Source organism: Polypterus senegalus, chromosome 3, assembly GCF_016835505.1.
Source record: "Polypterus senegalus isolate Bchr_013 chromosome 3, ASM1683550v1, whole genome shotgun sequence".
Classification (NCBI taxonomy): Eukaryota; Metazoa; Chordata; class Cladistia; order Polypteriformes; family Polypteridae; genus Polypterus; species Polypterus senegalus.
The window spans coordinates 110,152,089-110,170,485 of record NC_053156.1 but is presented as its reverse complement, the minus strand read 5'-3'; the positions used below and the strand labels follow the sequence as shown (position 1 = coordinate 110,170,485).

Genomic DNA, 18,397 nt, shown 5'->3' with positions numbered 1-18,397 from the left:
TGATCTATTCTGGTAATTTCACTGATTAGCTCTGATATCCTCTTGGTTTCCAATTTATTTTTGTGGGACAGATATGAAATAATCTGTCCTTTTAAGAAGGCCTTCAGAGTTTACCAGAGATCTCTGAGGATGTATTTGTCTCTAAAAAAAATCAATTTGCTTGGATATAAACTCTGTACAAGTCTCGTCTGCTAACAAGGCGCCATCTGCAAGATGAATATATGGGACGTAGTGATTTAATCTCCTTGATCAGACGTGCATGGTCGGAGATAACAATAGCATTATAATTACAATATTTAATTGTGGCCAAGAAATTGTTATTTATGAAGAAATAATCGATTCTTGAGTAACAGTGATACACAGGTGAGTAGAAGGAATATGCTCTTGAGTTTGGGTTTAGGAATCTCTAGGGGTCTGATAAGTTGTGATCAGTTACAAACTGTATAATTGTTTTTGCAGTGTTAGATGCCATCACCCCTATGGTAGGAGACCTATCTAGGTCTGGATTTAAAACACAATTGAAGTCACCAGCCATTATAATTTAATGAGTTTTCACATTGGGAATGGATGCAAATACATTTTGGATGAAGTCCCTATCATCCACATTTGGTGTGTAGATATTTATCAGAATAAATTACCCATGACTATCACGTATCACCCTTAAGGATCAGATATTACATCTGATACTACAAATGAGATTGTTCTATGTATAAGAATTCCCACACCTCAGTTTTCTTTGTAAAACTGGAATGGAATATTTGGCCAGTCCAGTATCTGCCCAGCCAGACCTGATCCTTGCTTACTAAGTGGGTCTCCTGTAAAAAAACCTCTTTAGTGTTTAGACCTTTTAGGTAGGAGAATACTTTCTCTTTAATTCATGATGGAGACCTTTAACATTGCGGTGGGCTGGCGCCCTGCCCGGGGTTTGTTTCCTGCCTGCCTCCAGCAGACCCCCGTGACCCTGTAGTTAGGATATAGAGGGTTGGATAATGGATGGATGGATGGATGGACCTTTAACATTCCAGCTCACAAAGTTAACTGTTTGGTGATTTTTTGTGACAGTCTGTTATCTTAATTTAAGTTAGTACATTATTACATAAGACAGCTTTGACCTTAATTTCAAAATGTTTCAGGAATTATTGCCATGAAGCCTATTGTTACTTTGGGCTCTTATGATTATAAGGATTAATAGGGCAGATAAGAAATAGCTTGCCCTCTTTCTTTCTCCTCTATTTCCCCCACCACCCCATTTTGCCTCCCCAAGTGAGGCTAAACCACACTTCACAAAGTCCCAGTCCTCTGACATACCCAGAGAAAGAGCACGTCCAAAATAAAAGAAGCCCCCCAGCAGCAGTGCATGAGGATTAAAATATAAATGCTGTATCTATTGACAGTACAGTCCAAATACTATAAACATCTTAAACAGTTTAAGAGAGTAAACCCAGGGAATAATGTTAAACAGAAAACCTGTATAAGCAGATAACATTTGATAGTAAGCCCTAATACAATGAACCAAGGGTATAATGTTGAACAGTCCACTAGGAAGGGGATTAAAAAAAATCCACATACTTATGTACACTCAAATAATTGTAATTAAAACATAAAAATGGCAGATAATGAAATAGAATGTTTAATTACCGAATGAGTTTCATTGCGAATGGGTCCTACAGCAGGTAAGATCTGCTTTGCCATGCCAGGATACGATGCAACTCATGATCGTGTTTCAAAAAGTGTCGGGATTCAGTTTTCTTAACTCTTTTTCTGCTTCCTCTGTTGAAGTAAAAATGTAGAATTTGCCTTGAATATTTCAATTTGGCAAAATGCAACAGGCTGTATCTTATCTCGGCTTTCCGTAAGCACTGTTTAATGATCTAAAATGCAGCACGTTTAACAGCTGTTGAGGGTAAGAAATCAGGGAAAATACAAAGTGGCTATTTTCAAATATAATCTCTTGTATCTGTCTGATAAGTAACATTGTATGTAGTTGAAACTGTAATTTTTCAAAGAGCACGATGAAAGTCCTAGGCTTTGAGGTATTTGATCCACATTTGCGGTAAGCTGCTGCTATCTCAGTGTCTGATTTGAAGTCCTCTCCAATTATTTTACAAAATAGTTCAGCTACGAATTTCTCTGGGTTTGGACTTTCACGATTTTCAGGGAGACCTTCGATTCTGATATTATTCCTTCTGCATCCATCTTCCAGTGCAGCTAGTCTGTCTCCAAGCACTTTGCATTCAGAATTTGCATCCGCTGCTTTCTCGTAAGTGGTAGATGCCAGTTGTTCCACTATTTCAATATGAGTCGTGAACATTTGCTTAAATTATTTAAACTGCGCACCAAATGCTCTCTAAGTTTATTCTCAAATTTAGACACATTTTCCTGTATTTTTTCCTCAATTTTTGTAGCATACCTTTAAAGGCTGCCTAAAAGTGATTATTTAAATGGGTTTCCTGGTCTTTAATATTCTGAAACAGCTTCTCATTTGTCTTGTGTATGTCCTTTATTTCTTTCTTTATATCATTTATATCCTTCTTTATATTATCCTTCAGCGGTGGCTGTTACAGCCACTCTGGTGACTATTGTGGCTATCATTGCCTTCAGCTCGGACAGATTGTTTCTGTCTTCCCCGAACTCCGCAGGTGAAATAGCATGCTCAGTTGCAGCCGATGTTATTGGCTCATGAAGGGTAGCTCACAACGCAGAAGGGAAGGCCATTTTCAGTTTCACTGAGCCTTCTGAAATCAGTGAATTATCCCAGCCAGAATCACTTGCATATTCACTCCCACTTTCGCTCTCAGCTGGGGATGATGCAGCAGTGTCAACAAGTCCTGAGAAATCTGTGTTTTCGCCTATCTGTTCCAGGTCAGTCTCTGGCAGGCCGTACCTTGAGCTTGAACTTGATGTCTGTTCAGATTTTAATAAAGCTTTAGCTATCTTTTCCATTTCTTTCAGAGACTTTTTTTTCTGCCACTCATGCTTATATATGCTTGTATATACTGTAATTGAACTCCCCGGGTTGAGTAAATGCAGCATACCTCGAAACTATAAAAAACAAATCGAAAAAATAACACCGCTGATGAAGGACTTCCGCCTCAGATGTCCATCCCGATAGCGGATGAGGCATTTTTAAACCCAAGCCTAAGGCTCATGAAGGCAGATCTCAAAGTAGAAGTAGTGATTTAAACAGTTAAGAGCAATGATGATCTTGTCAACATCTTACAGCTCATAGCAAGCCTGGGGTTACGATGGATAAACCAGCTATAGCCAAAAACTCTCCTAGAAGCACCCCTGTCAAACAACAACAACAACAACATTTATTTATATAGCACATTTTCATACAAAAAAAATGTAGCTCAAAGTGCTTTACAAAATGAAGAATAGAAAAATAGAAGACACAATAAAAAATAAACATAAGTCAACATTAATTAACATAGAATAAGTAAGGTCCGATGGCCAGGGTGGACAGAAAAAACAAAAAAAACTCCAAAGGCTGGAGAAAAAAATTAAATCTGTAGGGATTCCAGACCAAGAGACCGCCCAGTCCCCTCTGGGCAATCTACCTAACATAAATCAAACAGTCCTCTTTGTATTTAGGGTTTTCATGGAAGGACTTGATGATGATGGTCACTTAGACTTCTGGCTTTCAGTCCATCAATGGTGGAGCTTCAGGATGCTTTGAGTAGGTGGTGGTGGCGGGCCGCCACCACAAAGAAACCGGAAAAAGAAACAGAAGAGAGAGTAGGGGTCAGTATGGATTTTAGAGCCACTGTGAATAGTTATTATGATGAATTGAACATACAGAGTATCAGGATTAAGTTAAAGTGAAGTTATAAAAAGGCCATGTTAAAGTAATGTGTTTTCAGCAGTGTTTTAAAGTGCTCTACTGTATTAGCCTGGCAAATTCCTATCGGCAGGCTATTCCAGATTTTAGGTGCATAACAGCAGAAGGCCGCCTCACCACTTCTTTTAAGTTTAGCTTTTTGGAATTATAAGGAGACACTCATTTGAAGATCTAAGGTTACGATTTGGAATATAACGTGTCAGGCATTCCGATATATAAGATGGGGCGAGATTATTTAAGGCTTTATAAACCATAAGCAGAATTTTAAAGTCAATCCTGAATGACACAGGCAACCAGTGTAGTGACATTAAAACTGGAGAAATGTGCTCGGATTTTCTTTTCCCAGTTAGGATTCTAGCAGCTGCATTCTGCACTCGTTGCAAGTGATTTATGTCTTTTTTGGGTAGTCCTGAGAGGAGTGCATTACAGTAATCTAGTCGACTGAAAACAAAAGCGTGAATTAATTTCTCAGCATCTTTCAGTGATATAAGAGGTCTAACTTTACTTATGTTTCTTAAGTGAAAAAATGCTGTCCTAGTGGTCTGATGAATATGCGATTTAAAATTGAGATTACAGTCAACAGTTACCCCTAAGTTTTTTACTTCCGTCTTAACTTTTAATCCTAACATATAAATGTGTGTTGTGTGTGAGTTGAACATATTACATATATAACTGATTGCAAGGGGAAAACAATTCAGTAAAACTAGATTATACTTCAGCATCAGATCACACCATTAGACTAGTGGTAAAAGTGAGTGATGCACCGCTGCCGACTTTATGTTATCTCATGTTATGATGACAACTGTTAGGCTGCAAGAATTGGCAGCCACCTCCACGACAAGATAAACTCTGGAATGTCTATTTCAGCTAAATGGAAGATGCAGAGGACAGAAAGGAATGGAAAAAGATGATCCGCTGTGGCAACCTCTAAAGGGAGCAGCCGAAAGAAGAAGAACAACAACAACAACATTTATTTATATAGCACATTTTCATACAAATAATGTAGCTCAAAGTGCTTTACATGATGAAGAAAGAGAAAGAAGACAAAATAAATAAGAATTAAAATAAGACAAAACTCATTAACAAAGAAGAAGAAGGTGTGTTGTTACACCCAGTTAAAAGGAGATAATAAATAAAATGTTTGTACTTGATAATGAAGAGCCACAGGAGAGGCAGATTAATGCAGTCAATACATCCAACTCTGATCCCAGCAGAACCACAGACTACAGATGAGACTAAACCACATCTCTCTATTATAAAAAAAAATCCTGGAGAGAAACACAAGGGCGTCGAGACGTGATCTTCACGTTAAGGCCGTGGAAGACATTTAAAAGTAACCGTGAGATGGCTACAGTGCGTCTCGCCGGGGACCTTAAACATGAGACTTTGTGTCAGGACCGTCTCGTGATGACGTGGAACATGAAATTCTTGCAAGACAGGCCCTACTTACAATCAGTATCAAATAACCCAAAAGGCAGCAAAATATTCAGTCGTCTAAAGGATTTGAGGAGACAGATCCAGGGCTCTCAGCGCATATAAAGCGTATAAGGACAGTACGTTATAAATGAAATGACGACATCTAAGCGAAGAAGAAAGCATCGCTTTGAAAAGAGGCTTAAAAGCGTTGGAGAGAAAAAAGAGCAAAAAAGAATAATCGAGGTGAAAATTCAGAAAATAAGCAAAGTAATCATCAGCCTGGAACAAGTGGAACTGAAAAAAAGCACATGCTCAGAATTAAAAGACAGAGAAAAAGACAAAGTAGAACTTCATAACGACATTCACAAACGTTGGCGCTAAACACATGCAAGCAGGTTACAGATTATGAAAGCAGCGAAATTAGAAAGGCTCAAAAAATAAATAAAAACGGAGAAAGCTAAAGGATATGAAAGTAGGAAAATTAGAAAATATAAAAAAAGAAAGTAAAGATCGCAGGATCGCAAACAAACAAACTGCCTCTTTTAACTATGCACCAGTCTAACTTTGGTTTTACACAATAATCACTACACTATTGCACCTTAACACTTAATTCTATTTTATTCACTTAATTTTACTTATTTATTATATTCTACTATATTGTTATCTTTCAATCTATGGCTTTTTGTTAATCTAACTGATATTCTTCTAACTTTGCACAGTTTTTGATACGTGGATCAGGATGCATTTCACTGTGTGTTGTCCTGTATAACTATGCATGTGACAAATAAAGAATCTTGAGAATTACAAAAACGGAGTTTAGCGCACATGCATTTATTGGTTACTTTGTAAAAAAAATGATTAATTGCTGATGATGTAGATCGTTTTGTCTGTGCTGAAATTCCAAACAGAGAAACTAATCCTGAATTATGGTACAAAGTCATTAAACACGTCTCATGGACCTCATTAAAAAGATTCAGCGTATTGGGACTCGCAAGATTCCAAATATTGTTTTTACAGAAGTTCTGAAATAAAAGTGAAACTAATGAAATAGCAACAATTCAAAGAAAAAAAAATCTTAAAATTATGTATCCGGAAAACCAAACACGGGGTTGGCGAGCGAAGCGTGCAGGGGGCGAAGCCCCCTAGTCTAAATAAATAATGAAAATAAGTTAAATTACTGTTTTGGACACCAGGAGGTGCTCTAGCTCCCCAAACACCCAACACAAGCTGGCACAGGCACAGGTTAAAAGCATGAAGAGTCTTTATTGTGGGAAACACTTGCACGCCAAGCGTTTCTTGCCACAATCACAGTCACAAGTACAATAAAGTGCAGGATAGAACCCAGCAACTCTTTGTCTTTTCTGTCTCTTGCAAATCACTGCCTCCTTCACTCCTTTTTACAGGTGTTGTCCACCTTCCTCCCAACTCTGGCTGTTCTTGTGAGGCAGGCAACTCCCACCTGGGATTACTTCTGAACCTCCGCACACATGGTCCGAAATAAGGCTCCCCAGTCCCTGCATTACCCCTTGGTGGCATCCATGGAACCAAACAGGGCTGAGTTGAAGAACTCCATGTCCCATGTTGCCCTGTGGGAATCTGAAGCACTGCTGCAACCCAGGGGGGCTGCCATCTAGTGCTCCAGGAGAGCTAATGCCCTGTGCATGCTCTCTTCCCCAGTCCTTCCATCTCATGGGCCTAACCCTTACACTGTCTAATTGTAAAAGGCAAAACATACTGTATATAGACCACAATACTGAGCCAAATGTTACTCGTAAGATATCCATTTTGATAATCGCTAATGTTACCTTACAAACTTAATACATTTGGCGAGACATCGTAATGTTGTACCCCGAATGCTTACAGTGCACAGACTGGAGGAAATTGGGAAATTGAGTGAAGGTTTTTAGAAAGAACCCCTGAGGCTGAAAATCTTTTCAGTGGTAGATGTTGCCACCCTCCACTGCCAAGTGTTGCCCCCAGATGTCTATTCTCATTTTGAAAAATCACATCTGGTTACACAATACTACATTATTCCTATCATCTTATTGTTGAATGGCCTTCTTCTCTTAACTCGTGGTTCAGTACTTCATGGGGGTTCAGTTATTGCTGTGTGTGAAAATGTATGTTTCAAAACGTTAATTAAAATAGAGATGCTTGTAGTGGGATTCCACACTGTAATGTCAAAACATTAAATCTTTATTTCTCCATTTACAGGTGCATTTCCCATGCTGTCCAGCTCTGCAGAAAACGCAAGTGAGAGCAACAGCATTCAGCTGATTCTTGACAAAATCTCGGACGCTCTCTTCTATTTTATCAGTCAGTCAGGCCTTTCTCTGCAGCAGCAGTCCCGAAGGCAGGCCCAACTGCTCCTTCTCCTCTCGCACATTCGCCACATGAGGTGAGTTTTCATACTGAAAGACATGGCTTGCCCCGACATAGCAGTTAAAGAAAGAGAAAAATACACTAAACACATTCAAAATTTACTTTTTTCAAACAAAGTAACAAGAGCTTGTCAGACCCAGGAAATCAGATAAAATTAGATTAAAATCAAATGGGATGATTCACATCTTTTGATAAAAAAAATGCACAAAAACTGGCAATATTTTAAATTAAAAAAACACAACATACTTAATTTATTGAACTGCTCTGAAGCAGAACGTTTGCTTTTTCAGGCCTGACAGATTATTTCATTATGAAGCGGCCTCCTATTATTCTGTTTCATCCTTATTTTCTACTTTGAAAAAACAATTAGAAAATTAAATAAAGAGACAAAATATATCTAATGAAAAAAAGCTAATATCTATGTCTGTCTTAAAACCAGATTCTGTGTGCTAGTCTTCTCACTCAAATTCAACCATCCATCCATTATGCAACCCGCTATATCCACAAATTCAACCATAATTCCCTTAAATAATCAATACACCATTAGCTTCTGACTTTAGCATCCCACCGTCTAGCCATCCAGGTACTGAAGCCACTTAATCTCGTTCAGGCCCATAGCACTAACAGCGCTGGGAATGAAACTTCTGCATGGCACACTGGTTAACAAAAGTGCTACTGAGAATCCCAGGGCTCTCGATTCAAATGCTGGCTTTGTTCCTGTGGAAATGGAGGTTCACACTTTCCCAGTGTTCATGTTGTGTTTTTTCTGGGTACATCTGCTTCCCTTCCAGCGATGGGCATGTTAGGTTGACTGAAGATACTTCATTTGGCGCTGTGTGAGTGTGCCATGAAAACAATTTGTGCCAGGGTAGATACCACCCTTATACAAGATGTTGCTGAGATACAATAGATTCAGAAAAGTATGCCTTCTTTTCCTTCCCACTTTATTGTGTTGAATACATGGACACGTGACATTTTGCCCATCAATCTACATTCAATTTCTCATAATGACAGATTGAAAACATCGTTTCAGAAAGGTTTACAAATTTATGGAAAAATAAAAAACTAAAATCTTCTATTCATAGAAGTATTCAGACCCTTGCTGTGGCACTCCAGATTGTGGTCAGTGGCATTCGGTTTGCTTGAATTGTCCTGGAGAGGTTTTAGAACTTGACTGGAGTTCACATGCAGCAAATTGAATTGATTGGACATCATTTAGAAAGTCACACACCTGACTATATGTATAGGGTGCTCCAGATCTAATTATGCAATTTTCATTACGCTATAACTTAAGTTTATTACATAGAAAATCACCCGCAAAATCCCGGACCATCGAGAAGTGTGTGAACTTGACGACATGAAGAATAGTATTTGCTCAAACTGGAATCGTCCCCACATAAATCAAAGTCATCCAGACAATCTGGATCTGCATAATTAGATCTGGACCACCCTGTATATGTCCCACAATTAACACTGCATGTCAGGACAAAAATCAAGCTATGAAGTCCAAGGAACTCTCTGTAGACATCTGTGATCAAATTGGGTTGAGGTACAGATCAGGGCAAGAGTATCAAACTGTTTCTAAAGCTTTCAGTGTTCCCACGAGCACAGTGGCCTCAATAATTGAGAAATGGAAGAAGTTTGGCACCACCAGGACTCTTCTGAGAGTTGGCCATCTGAAAAACCAGACAAGGGCCTTGGACAGGGAGGTGACCAAGAACTCACTGGCCACTCTTACTGAGTTTCAGAAGTCCTGTGCTGAGATGGGAGAATGTGTTGAAAGGATGGCCATCTCAGAAGCACTCCATATAAAATTAACAAAATGTATTTCTATAACACACATAATTACAGAGTACCGTCTGTTACTTTAGTTTGCTCCATGGATTCATTTTTTTTGCACACCACTGCAAATTCCATGAATTTGATAAGAACATATGAATAACAAGTTGGTGACATTTAGAAATGACACTAGGAGAAATGACAGATAATTCAGAATCAACCAAATCATTCTTCTTACATTTTTAATATATATACACATAGTTGCGACAGACATGAAATAACTGTGAAGTGCCTGATATATACATACCAGTAACGGCGCACTGCACGATAACATGCAGTGAATACACTTGACGTGAGCATTCCTAGTTTTCATCCTCTATCTCTGTACGTTTAGCATTCGTTTGCTCAGAGGTTGATGTGCTTGCTGCTTCCTGACCAGCTCTTCTGTTCTCCACTGTAGCAGCCCGCTGCTTTTCTTCTTTTCTTCTCGTTAAAACTGAATAAGTTAGTTTTTGTGTTGCAATTACTTAGTATGTTTTCTTTAATTTTTCACTTAAGCTGGCACTTAAGTCTTCAATCTACCTCAAGAATGATTAAAGATATGAAGAGGTAGGAGAAGCGACAGTGAAGGTGGTAGGGAATGAGAACGGCGCACGTACGCATGCCCCGCCTGGCCACCCTGCTGCTCACTGCCGAGAGTTGATTCTGCAATAAAATAAACTAAAAATAAAGAGTAATAAAAATCTTCTCCACACAGATAGTAGCCATCAAGTAGTATATGTGTACCAAATTTCAAGTCAATAGGTGAAACAGTTTGCGAGCTACAGATGATTGAAAATCCTTGATAGACAAACGAACAGCCACGGTAGCATACTGTATAAGAATATATATATATATATATATATATACAGTATATATATATATATGTATATATACTGTATATAGTATATATATATATATGTATATACACACACACACACACGAGAGGGGAGTCAAGCTAAAATTAGAAAATGGGATTTCTCAGAAAATGGAATGAACATTAGCAGAATTGAGAATGCCATTTCTCAATGTAGTCTCCACCCTTCTCAATGCACTAAATCCACCTGCCTGGAAGTGCCTGGATTCCAGCAGAATAAAAGGTTTTGTCTTGTCCTCACCACCACTCATGCATGGTTTTCTTCACGTTGTCAGCTGTCTTGAAACAACGAGGACCCTGATGTTTTTTTAGTAGTCCAAAAAGGTGGAAATCACACGGTGCCAAGCCTTGGTGTTCTCAGGCATTGTCTTGCAGCAAAAGGACTCCTTGAGACAGCAGTCCTTGGCACTTGGATCGAATGCAAAGCTTCACATTGGTCTCCAGCAAGTCACAGTAACTTGCACTAGTGACTGTAGTACCCCTCAGCATGTAGTGTTCGACATTAACTTGGGTGTATGAGTGGTTGCGAGGACAAGAGAAAACCTTTTACTCTGTTGGAATCCAGACACTTCCAGGCAGGTGGCACAAATACATTAAGAAGGGTGGAGACTACATTGAAAAATGGCATTATCAGTTTTGTTAAGGTTTGTTCTATTTTATAATAAGTGCCATTTTCTAAATGTAACTTGACTCCCTCTCATATGCAGTATATTTGAGCAAAGTGTGCAGACTGGTATGTTTCAGTTTTTTTTATTTTTTACCTTTGCTCTAGTAACCCTGGGGCAGATGTGTTTTTCAAATTTAGAAACAGGGATTCACTTTAGAACACAAGGGTCTGGGCCAAATGAATGCATGCCATGACTATGAAAATAGTCTGACCTTCAAAAATCCGAAAATATAGATAGATAAATAAAACTTTATTTGTCCCCAGGGGGGGATTTTGGCTTTTTTATTGGGTGAGGAGCATGCGCTGATACGTCACACCCACCACATGACAAACCACTTTATGATCCCAGATTAGGACCCGAGTGCAGCCAAGCTCTTTAAATAAATTGATGCATAGTTAGATAAATAAGTAAATAAATAAATACACACACACACTTTGGTCTGAACACACACGAGAAAGACTATAAAGCAGGAAAACGAAAAGGAAAGAAATGTTCTGACTTGGCAGTCACAGTCCCAATGAGGCATTATGCAGACATATTACTGTTAGTGTAAAGAAGCCCCAGCAGAGTTTCCTGACACACTTCTGCTGAATGATTTGTTGGCTGAAAGTCCTCAGCGTTTGTGTGTCAGAGAGAGGATGTGCAGCCTTGTTCATAATGGCACTCAGTTTTGTTTTAATTCTTTCCTTCGCTGCTGTCACGGCTTCAACATCTTGTTGGGCTTAAAGGGGCTGCTCTTAACTGGTTCAGGTCATATCTAACTGGTAGACACTTTTCAGTGACATTAAATTCCTCTTTTTCTTCTACTGCTCCTCTTAAATGTGGTGTTCCTCAGGGATCCATTTTGGGTCATATCTTATTCTCTATATACCTTCATCCTATTGGAGCTATTTTTAGGAAATTTAACATTTCTTTTCACTGCTATGCTGATGATACTCAGGTTTATATTCTCGTCTGCAATGAATCAACTCCACAACTGTCTTTCTGAACTAAGATCCTGGATGGCTAATAACTTTCTTGATCTGAATCAAAATAAAGCAGAGGTGCTTATAGTGGGTCCATCCACTAAAGCCCAAATTGGTCTTGGACTTCTCAGCTCTTTTTCTGTCTTTTGCAAACCTCAAGTCCTCAATCTTGGTGGTATCTTTGTCAGTAACCTCTCTTTTGGGGAACAAGTAAATTCTGCAGTCAAGAGTTGCTTTTTCCAGCTTCATCTATTAGGTAAGATAAAGTCTTTTTCACCTTCTAGGGATCTTGAGAAAGCTGCTCATGCTTTTACTTTTTCTTGCCTTGATTACTGCAACTCGCTGTATTCTGGGATTAGCAAATCCCTGATACGCAGTTTACATCTGGTCCAGAATGCTGCCACTCGCTTTCTGGTTGGGGCAAGAATGTATGACTCTGTTTCTCCTATTTTAGCTTCTTTACACTGGGTGCCTGTCAGTTTTCGAATTGATTTTAAAATCTTGTTTGCTAGTTTTTAAATCTTTACATGGGGTTGCTCCTGCCTATTTATCTGAATTTTGTGTTTTACACCAGCCATCCAGAGTGCTGGATCATCTGGTCAGTTGTCTCTTGTTATCCCTCGTACCAAGTGTAAAACCAAGGGGGACAGAGCATATGCAGCTGCTGCTCCTCGCCTGTGGAACTCTTTACCTCATCATATAAAGGAGTCGTCTGCAATTGAACTGTTCAAAACAAGATTAAAGACTCATTTCTATTCACTTGCAGTCCGTGACCTTCAGTAATACTGATGGATTCATCATTATGATTATGTAATTTTACTTTTATTTATTAGTTATTTTATTTATGTTCATTTATTTTATTTCTATTTATGTTATTTGTTTTCTTTTATTCTATTATTGTAAAGCACTTTGGCCACAGCATTCCTATGTTGTTTTAAATGTGCTATATAAATAGACATTGACATTGACCTCTAAGGGGTCCAGAGTGTGTTTGCCCTTCTTAAAAATATCATTTGCCATCCATTTTATTTACTGGTACAGTAAGCCCATTATTAATTTATTGTTTATTTATTCCTTGCAGCAACAAGGGCATGGAGCACCTGTACAACATGAAGTGTAAGAACGTTGTTCCCTTATATGACCTCCTGCTGGAAATGCTGGACGCACATCGTCTTCACTCAACAGGAGATACTGAATTAAAGAAGACGTGTGATGAGAAGGGTTTTCTGAACTTCTCTGTTACAAGTGGGATGAATGTGCAGAAATAAATCCCTTCCACTGCTCTTGTCTACTGCAGGTCACGGTGCAGCATTCCTCAATTGTGTGTGTTTTTTTTTTAATTCCCACCTACAAATCCGCACACTCCCAGCGTTCAAAATACCAAACGAAGGAATCACTGCCTACTGTCTTAAAAGACAATTATTTGACTTGCAGCTGATATGTGCAAATGGATACCAAAATGTTGCCTTAGCACTGGGAAATGTTAATCTATAAATAATATAAATCATGTTGATTAGCAAGACAACACTAGAGCATGTTGGGTGTTGACATTTGATCACATGTATCTGCCAAAAAAAAAAAAGAAAATCATCCGCTGCTTGAAAAATGCACCAAAATGCTCAGTGCCTGAAGTGGAAACAAATATGTGCTGGTGCTCTCTGTCCACGTCGGCTTCTTGACTCTTCTTTGTGCTGCCAATTGTACTCGATTTCTTATTTGAGTCAAAGTGGGGGAGACCCCCTTGGAGTTTTGATCACGATGAGATATGTCCAATAAATCGGAGAGCTTGGGGGGGATCCCTAGGAATTTTGCTCATTACATTAGATCAAAGAATGCTTTAGGGGGCCCTTGAAGGTCAGACCAGGAAGTTACAGTTACTGTAACTGGAAGAGTGCTGGTGTGTACTGGCCTACTCCAAGGCCTGCGAATGCTAACATCTTAAGGAAAATTCTGACTTGAAGTTAATTAAAAATGTAAAAGTAGTAAAATGTACGGTATGTCCATAACACACATAACTACCGAGTACCATTTGGGATGCTTTAGTTTGCTCGATGGTTTCTTTTTTTTTTAAATCACTTTGACAAGTAGTCTAGGTGCTTTCGTCAAACCTTCAGACCAGAAAACTGCGACGTTCCTGAGGATACACACGTTACACACACAGGCACCAAGAAATGCAGTTTAGCGCTCCAGAACTACCAGCTTGACTAGAGTTTAATGAGATCAATTGACTTCTGGACTAAGTTTACGAAATAAAGCAAACTTAACCAAAGACGTGCTTGCCTCTGATTGCCCCGGAAGGGCAAAATAACAAAACAAAAACTATTAAGGAGTGAATCTTCTGCACTGAGCCACAGAATAACATCAGCACACCACTCTTGAAGTGGCTGACGATAACTTTAGTTCGCTCCAGGAACGTTCCTTCAGCTTAGCAGACTAAAGGATTTATTTCCCGTGCTTTGGTTGGGTCAGTGAGGCAGAGTTTGCAAATTTAAATGAAGATGTAGCAAGTCCAAGGCAGGTCCAGTATTGAATGTGATATGTCGAACATGAAAGACGTCGCAGAGATTGTGCAGGAGTTAACAAGTGAATCTCTTTGTTTTGAGAGGTACCAGTTCTGAATGAATGAAAATGAGATCAAATGTTCCACGCCTAAGACAAATATTTATATCGTTTGACTGGCTAAGTCGCTAATTTGTTCTTGCAGTGAGGTTGGTTATGATCAAGTCAAAGATTTGTGCTAACGTGGAGACAGACATGTGGTCAAAACAGCACAAGGCCATTACAGTACGTATGCAAACGTAATGCACAATTTCAACGCAATGACACATTTTCAGACTTTTGAGACCATTAATTGAAATAATGAATTATGCTCCACAAAAATGCTACCGTTAAAATGGCTGCCCCAATGTGTTTACGTTTTCCAGACCTCAGCTACTGTGCCCCAAATGTAGAAAGATGAAACCACGGGCTGAGATATGGCGGTGAAAAACTCCATCCTTAACACTGCAAAGTTGGACTTGTGTAGCAAGCATATAGGCATTTTTTTTTTTTTATTAAGTCATAATGTCTGATTTAGTAATGTAAGATATATTTTTTTAAATTAGATCTTTTACGTTATGTAGATAACCATGATAGAAGTTTTTTGCATTCTACGTTTTATTAGGAAAATTCATAAGTTCATTTTCTCAACTCACTTGAACAAAGTTAGACAAACTACTGCATATCTTGATATATTAACTACAGAGACGTTCTGTTTCTTTCAGAAAAATTATTTTATTATTATTGTTATTATTAAAAAGAATATCTGAAAAGTGTCACTTTGCTAAGATAAGCAGAATACCTCACTGATGCCACCTGGTGGTTTTGGCAGGTCTCGACACTAAAGCCTCATTTAAGGTGAATATTTTCAATGATTGTGAAGTCAGACCCAGTAGACGAGTCTAACTGACAACTTCAACTCTACTCTGTGGACCTGATCATTCCTTCTAAAGGATACTCACCGGTCCTGCCATACTGTGAAGGCTGCTTGGACCTTTCAAATCCCGTATTCCTGAGTACAACAAGCAAATGAGACGAAGAAACTGACAAAGCATTGTTTTATTTCTAATAATGTTGCTTTTATATTAAGACCACGGAGCAGACAGCGACTGATTATCCTAATGGGGTCGTATGGATGCCGCAGTCTCTGTCTGAGTTCATCAGCTTGTGTTGTCACCCAGAAATCCTGCCTGCAATGAAAACGCTTTCAAACACTTACTTTAGTTGTCTGGATTTATGTTCTTTCGTGCAATGCTTTTTGCAACTGTCCAAAGAGACTTCTGCAAAGAAGTATAAGAAAAAGGCAAACGCAAGAAGGTGAAATGGGTATTCACTGCAATGTAAAGGAAAATAGTAAAATCTCACACAAAAACAACAAAAGGAAATGTCCTAAACATCTAATATATCTGTACTTATGAAAATATTTTTCACCTATGTTTAACATAATCAAAGTTCAAATGATACCTCCTTTACAGTTTTACACATTGTGAAGAAATGCCCTCTGAAAGGGGCCAGAGTAGTTCTTCAGATCAATGCCATTAGGAGGCCACTTTTGGTTCCCCAAAGACTCAGAAGGTTCCAGAAAGAACTTTGATTTATTTAGATCCATAACAGGCTCCATAAAGTAAATAACCATGACTAGATTTGTGCCATATCAATGGCTCCTGATTTTAAAAGGTCTCTTGCTGCATTCGTGCCACAACACAGACTAAGTGCAGGTTTTCTTAATCTGTTAGTGCCCTGAGAGGTAGTCTGCCCAACATTAAAGACTTCACATGATTTTTTTTTTCCCTACACTTTAGCACAGAGAACCAACTTTGGATGCAAAGGTCCCTCCCTGAATGAAATGGTGCTCCCTCAGGCAATAGTTCTATGAGGAACCATACAAACCAGTAAAGAACCATAAAACTGTCATTAAAGAGCCATTGTTTTTAAGAGTGTACCTGAGACTCCAGCATTTCCTGTTTCTAGTTTTCATGGAAAAGCCACATAGGAGAAGTAGAACCAGAATTTGAACGTTCTTCACCTCACCGTCATCCATTAGACACTGAACACCGGTACATTTCTGTAACAGAAATTAAGATAGATAAGCCCAATCCTCGTCATATATACACACACAGAGTCAGAATTTGGATTCTATGCATACCCTGGGCCCGACTGCCTGCTCCTCTGGGAATAGGGGCTACCGCTTTGTTCTGCAGTCTACGTGATACACCTCTGCCATTTGCTTTGCTTGCAGGTAAAAACAAACCTTATTTGGAGGTCTTATCTGAGCTCTTCAAGACCCATAGGTACATGAAAAATGGTAATAGACAAAGATCTGAAAGGGATACTAAAGATGATGAAATGTATATTTTTTACAATGCACCTTATATGATCGTTTTCTCTTAAGAACATGTAAATAGACAAATGAATGTATTTTGACAGTTTTCTGAAAAAAAAAAACAAAAATCCCCAGTAAACAACAACGAGCTATCCTGCAACTGACTAAGCAAGTGTTGTTTGTGTTCGTTCTTATTGTTTGCCGATCCAGAACTGCAATGTGTGTCGTGTCTTTATTCCAATTCAATGAAATATGTCCTTTAGCATGCATGATGGCAAGCCGATTGATTAGAAACCAATGAAAATATTGTGTGCATGAATCCTAAAATTCATAAATGTGTTCTCTTTAATAGTTTAGTAAATTACATTTGACTTCATTTTTACAACTTTCAAGAGGGTGCAACTCCCAAAATGTCTTATGGGAATAATTGCAGCATGCTGTCGTCACTCTGGAGGCCTACCATGTCCTACTATTCATCTGTCCTTTTTCTGAAACCACTCCTTCCATTATTGGGTCACGCAGAGCAGGTAGAAATCAATGGTATGAAATGACACACATTTACTTGTGGCAGGAGAATTTAAACTTACATACTGTATATACCAGTTTGGAACTGGGAAGAACCCAGAGTGCCTTAAGAGATCCCAAAGAAGGACTAAGCCAGGATTCCATTTCTGTAAGAAATAGTTCCTCTATAATTGTGCAATCTTCGTTATCTATTTGTCTGAAATTAGTTATATTATTTTAATGCGCCCATCTGGGATCACGTGGGGGCTGCCTTCCTGGTTGCTTTGGGGGCCACGGGTTCAGGGCATGGAAGCTCCACCCTGTAGGGGCCCGTGGTCACCGCCAGGAGGCGCCCCAATGCCTTGGGGACCTGGTGTGGCAGAAGTGCTGGGGGGAAGATTTAGGACGACACCCGGAGAGCTGCCGGGAGAACAGCCGGCACTTCCGCCACGCTGGGGCGTGGCCAAGGGAGGAATGCCGGGAACACCTGGTGCTCATCTGGAAACTGGATAAAAGGGTCCGTCTCCATTCAATCAGGGCTGGAGTCGGGAGGCGGAAGGACAAAGCACAGGAGAGGTGTGGAGGCGGCCCGAAGAGAGGCATTTGTGTGGCCAGGACTGAGAGTTGGGGTTTGTACACTAATGAACTGAGTCTTTGTGACAATTAATTGTAAATAGTTGTAAATAAACACATGTGGTGGTATTGAACAACATGTCCGCCTGTCTGTGTCCAGGTCGGCTCCACAGTTGCAATCAGTGGATGTGTGGTAAGTGTTTTCAATTAACTGACGAAGAAAGAATGAGACACAGTTTCACCTGCCAGCCCCTCTCCGACTATTCACAGTGTTCTGAGTCCATGAACACGATTACCCAGCCTTCAGAAGTTCTACCTCAAAAATGAGAGGCACTCCAAGGAAGCCATTGCTTTCTCCGGCAGACTGAACAGGGCAAAAATTTAGGGTGATTTCTGGGGCACTTGGTCAGCACTTTGGGAGTTGGTCTTCAAGATGGGGAAAGTGATGTGTGAACAAGTTCAAAGAAAAACTGAGGATCTTTTCCAGATTAT

At 39.3% G+C, this 18,397-nt stretch overlaps 1 protein-coding gene across 3 annotated transcripts in view; it reads left to right on the top strand.

The window, feature by feature from the left end:
• The window catches only part of esr1 (estrogen receptor 1), a 286,150-nt gene extending 269,168 nt beyond the window's left edge, over window positions 1-16,982 (top strand). For 2 of the 3 annotated variants that reach the window (XM_039747799.1, XM_039747798.1), the window contains 2 exons: window positions 7,472-7,655; window positions 13,049-15,024. In XM_039747799.1, the coding sequence (XP_039603733.1) occupies window positions 7,472-7,655; window positions 13,049-13,235 (371 nt within the window). In that variant the 3' untranslated portion in view covers window positions 13,236-15,024. Of the gene's footprint in view, window positions 1-7,471; window positions 7,656-13,048 lie in introns of all 3 variants that reach the window. The other variant, XM_039747800.1, reaches the window with a different exon arrangement.
• The last annotated feature ends 1,415 nt before the right edge of the window (window positions 16,983-18,397 follow it).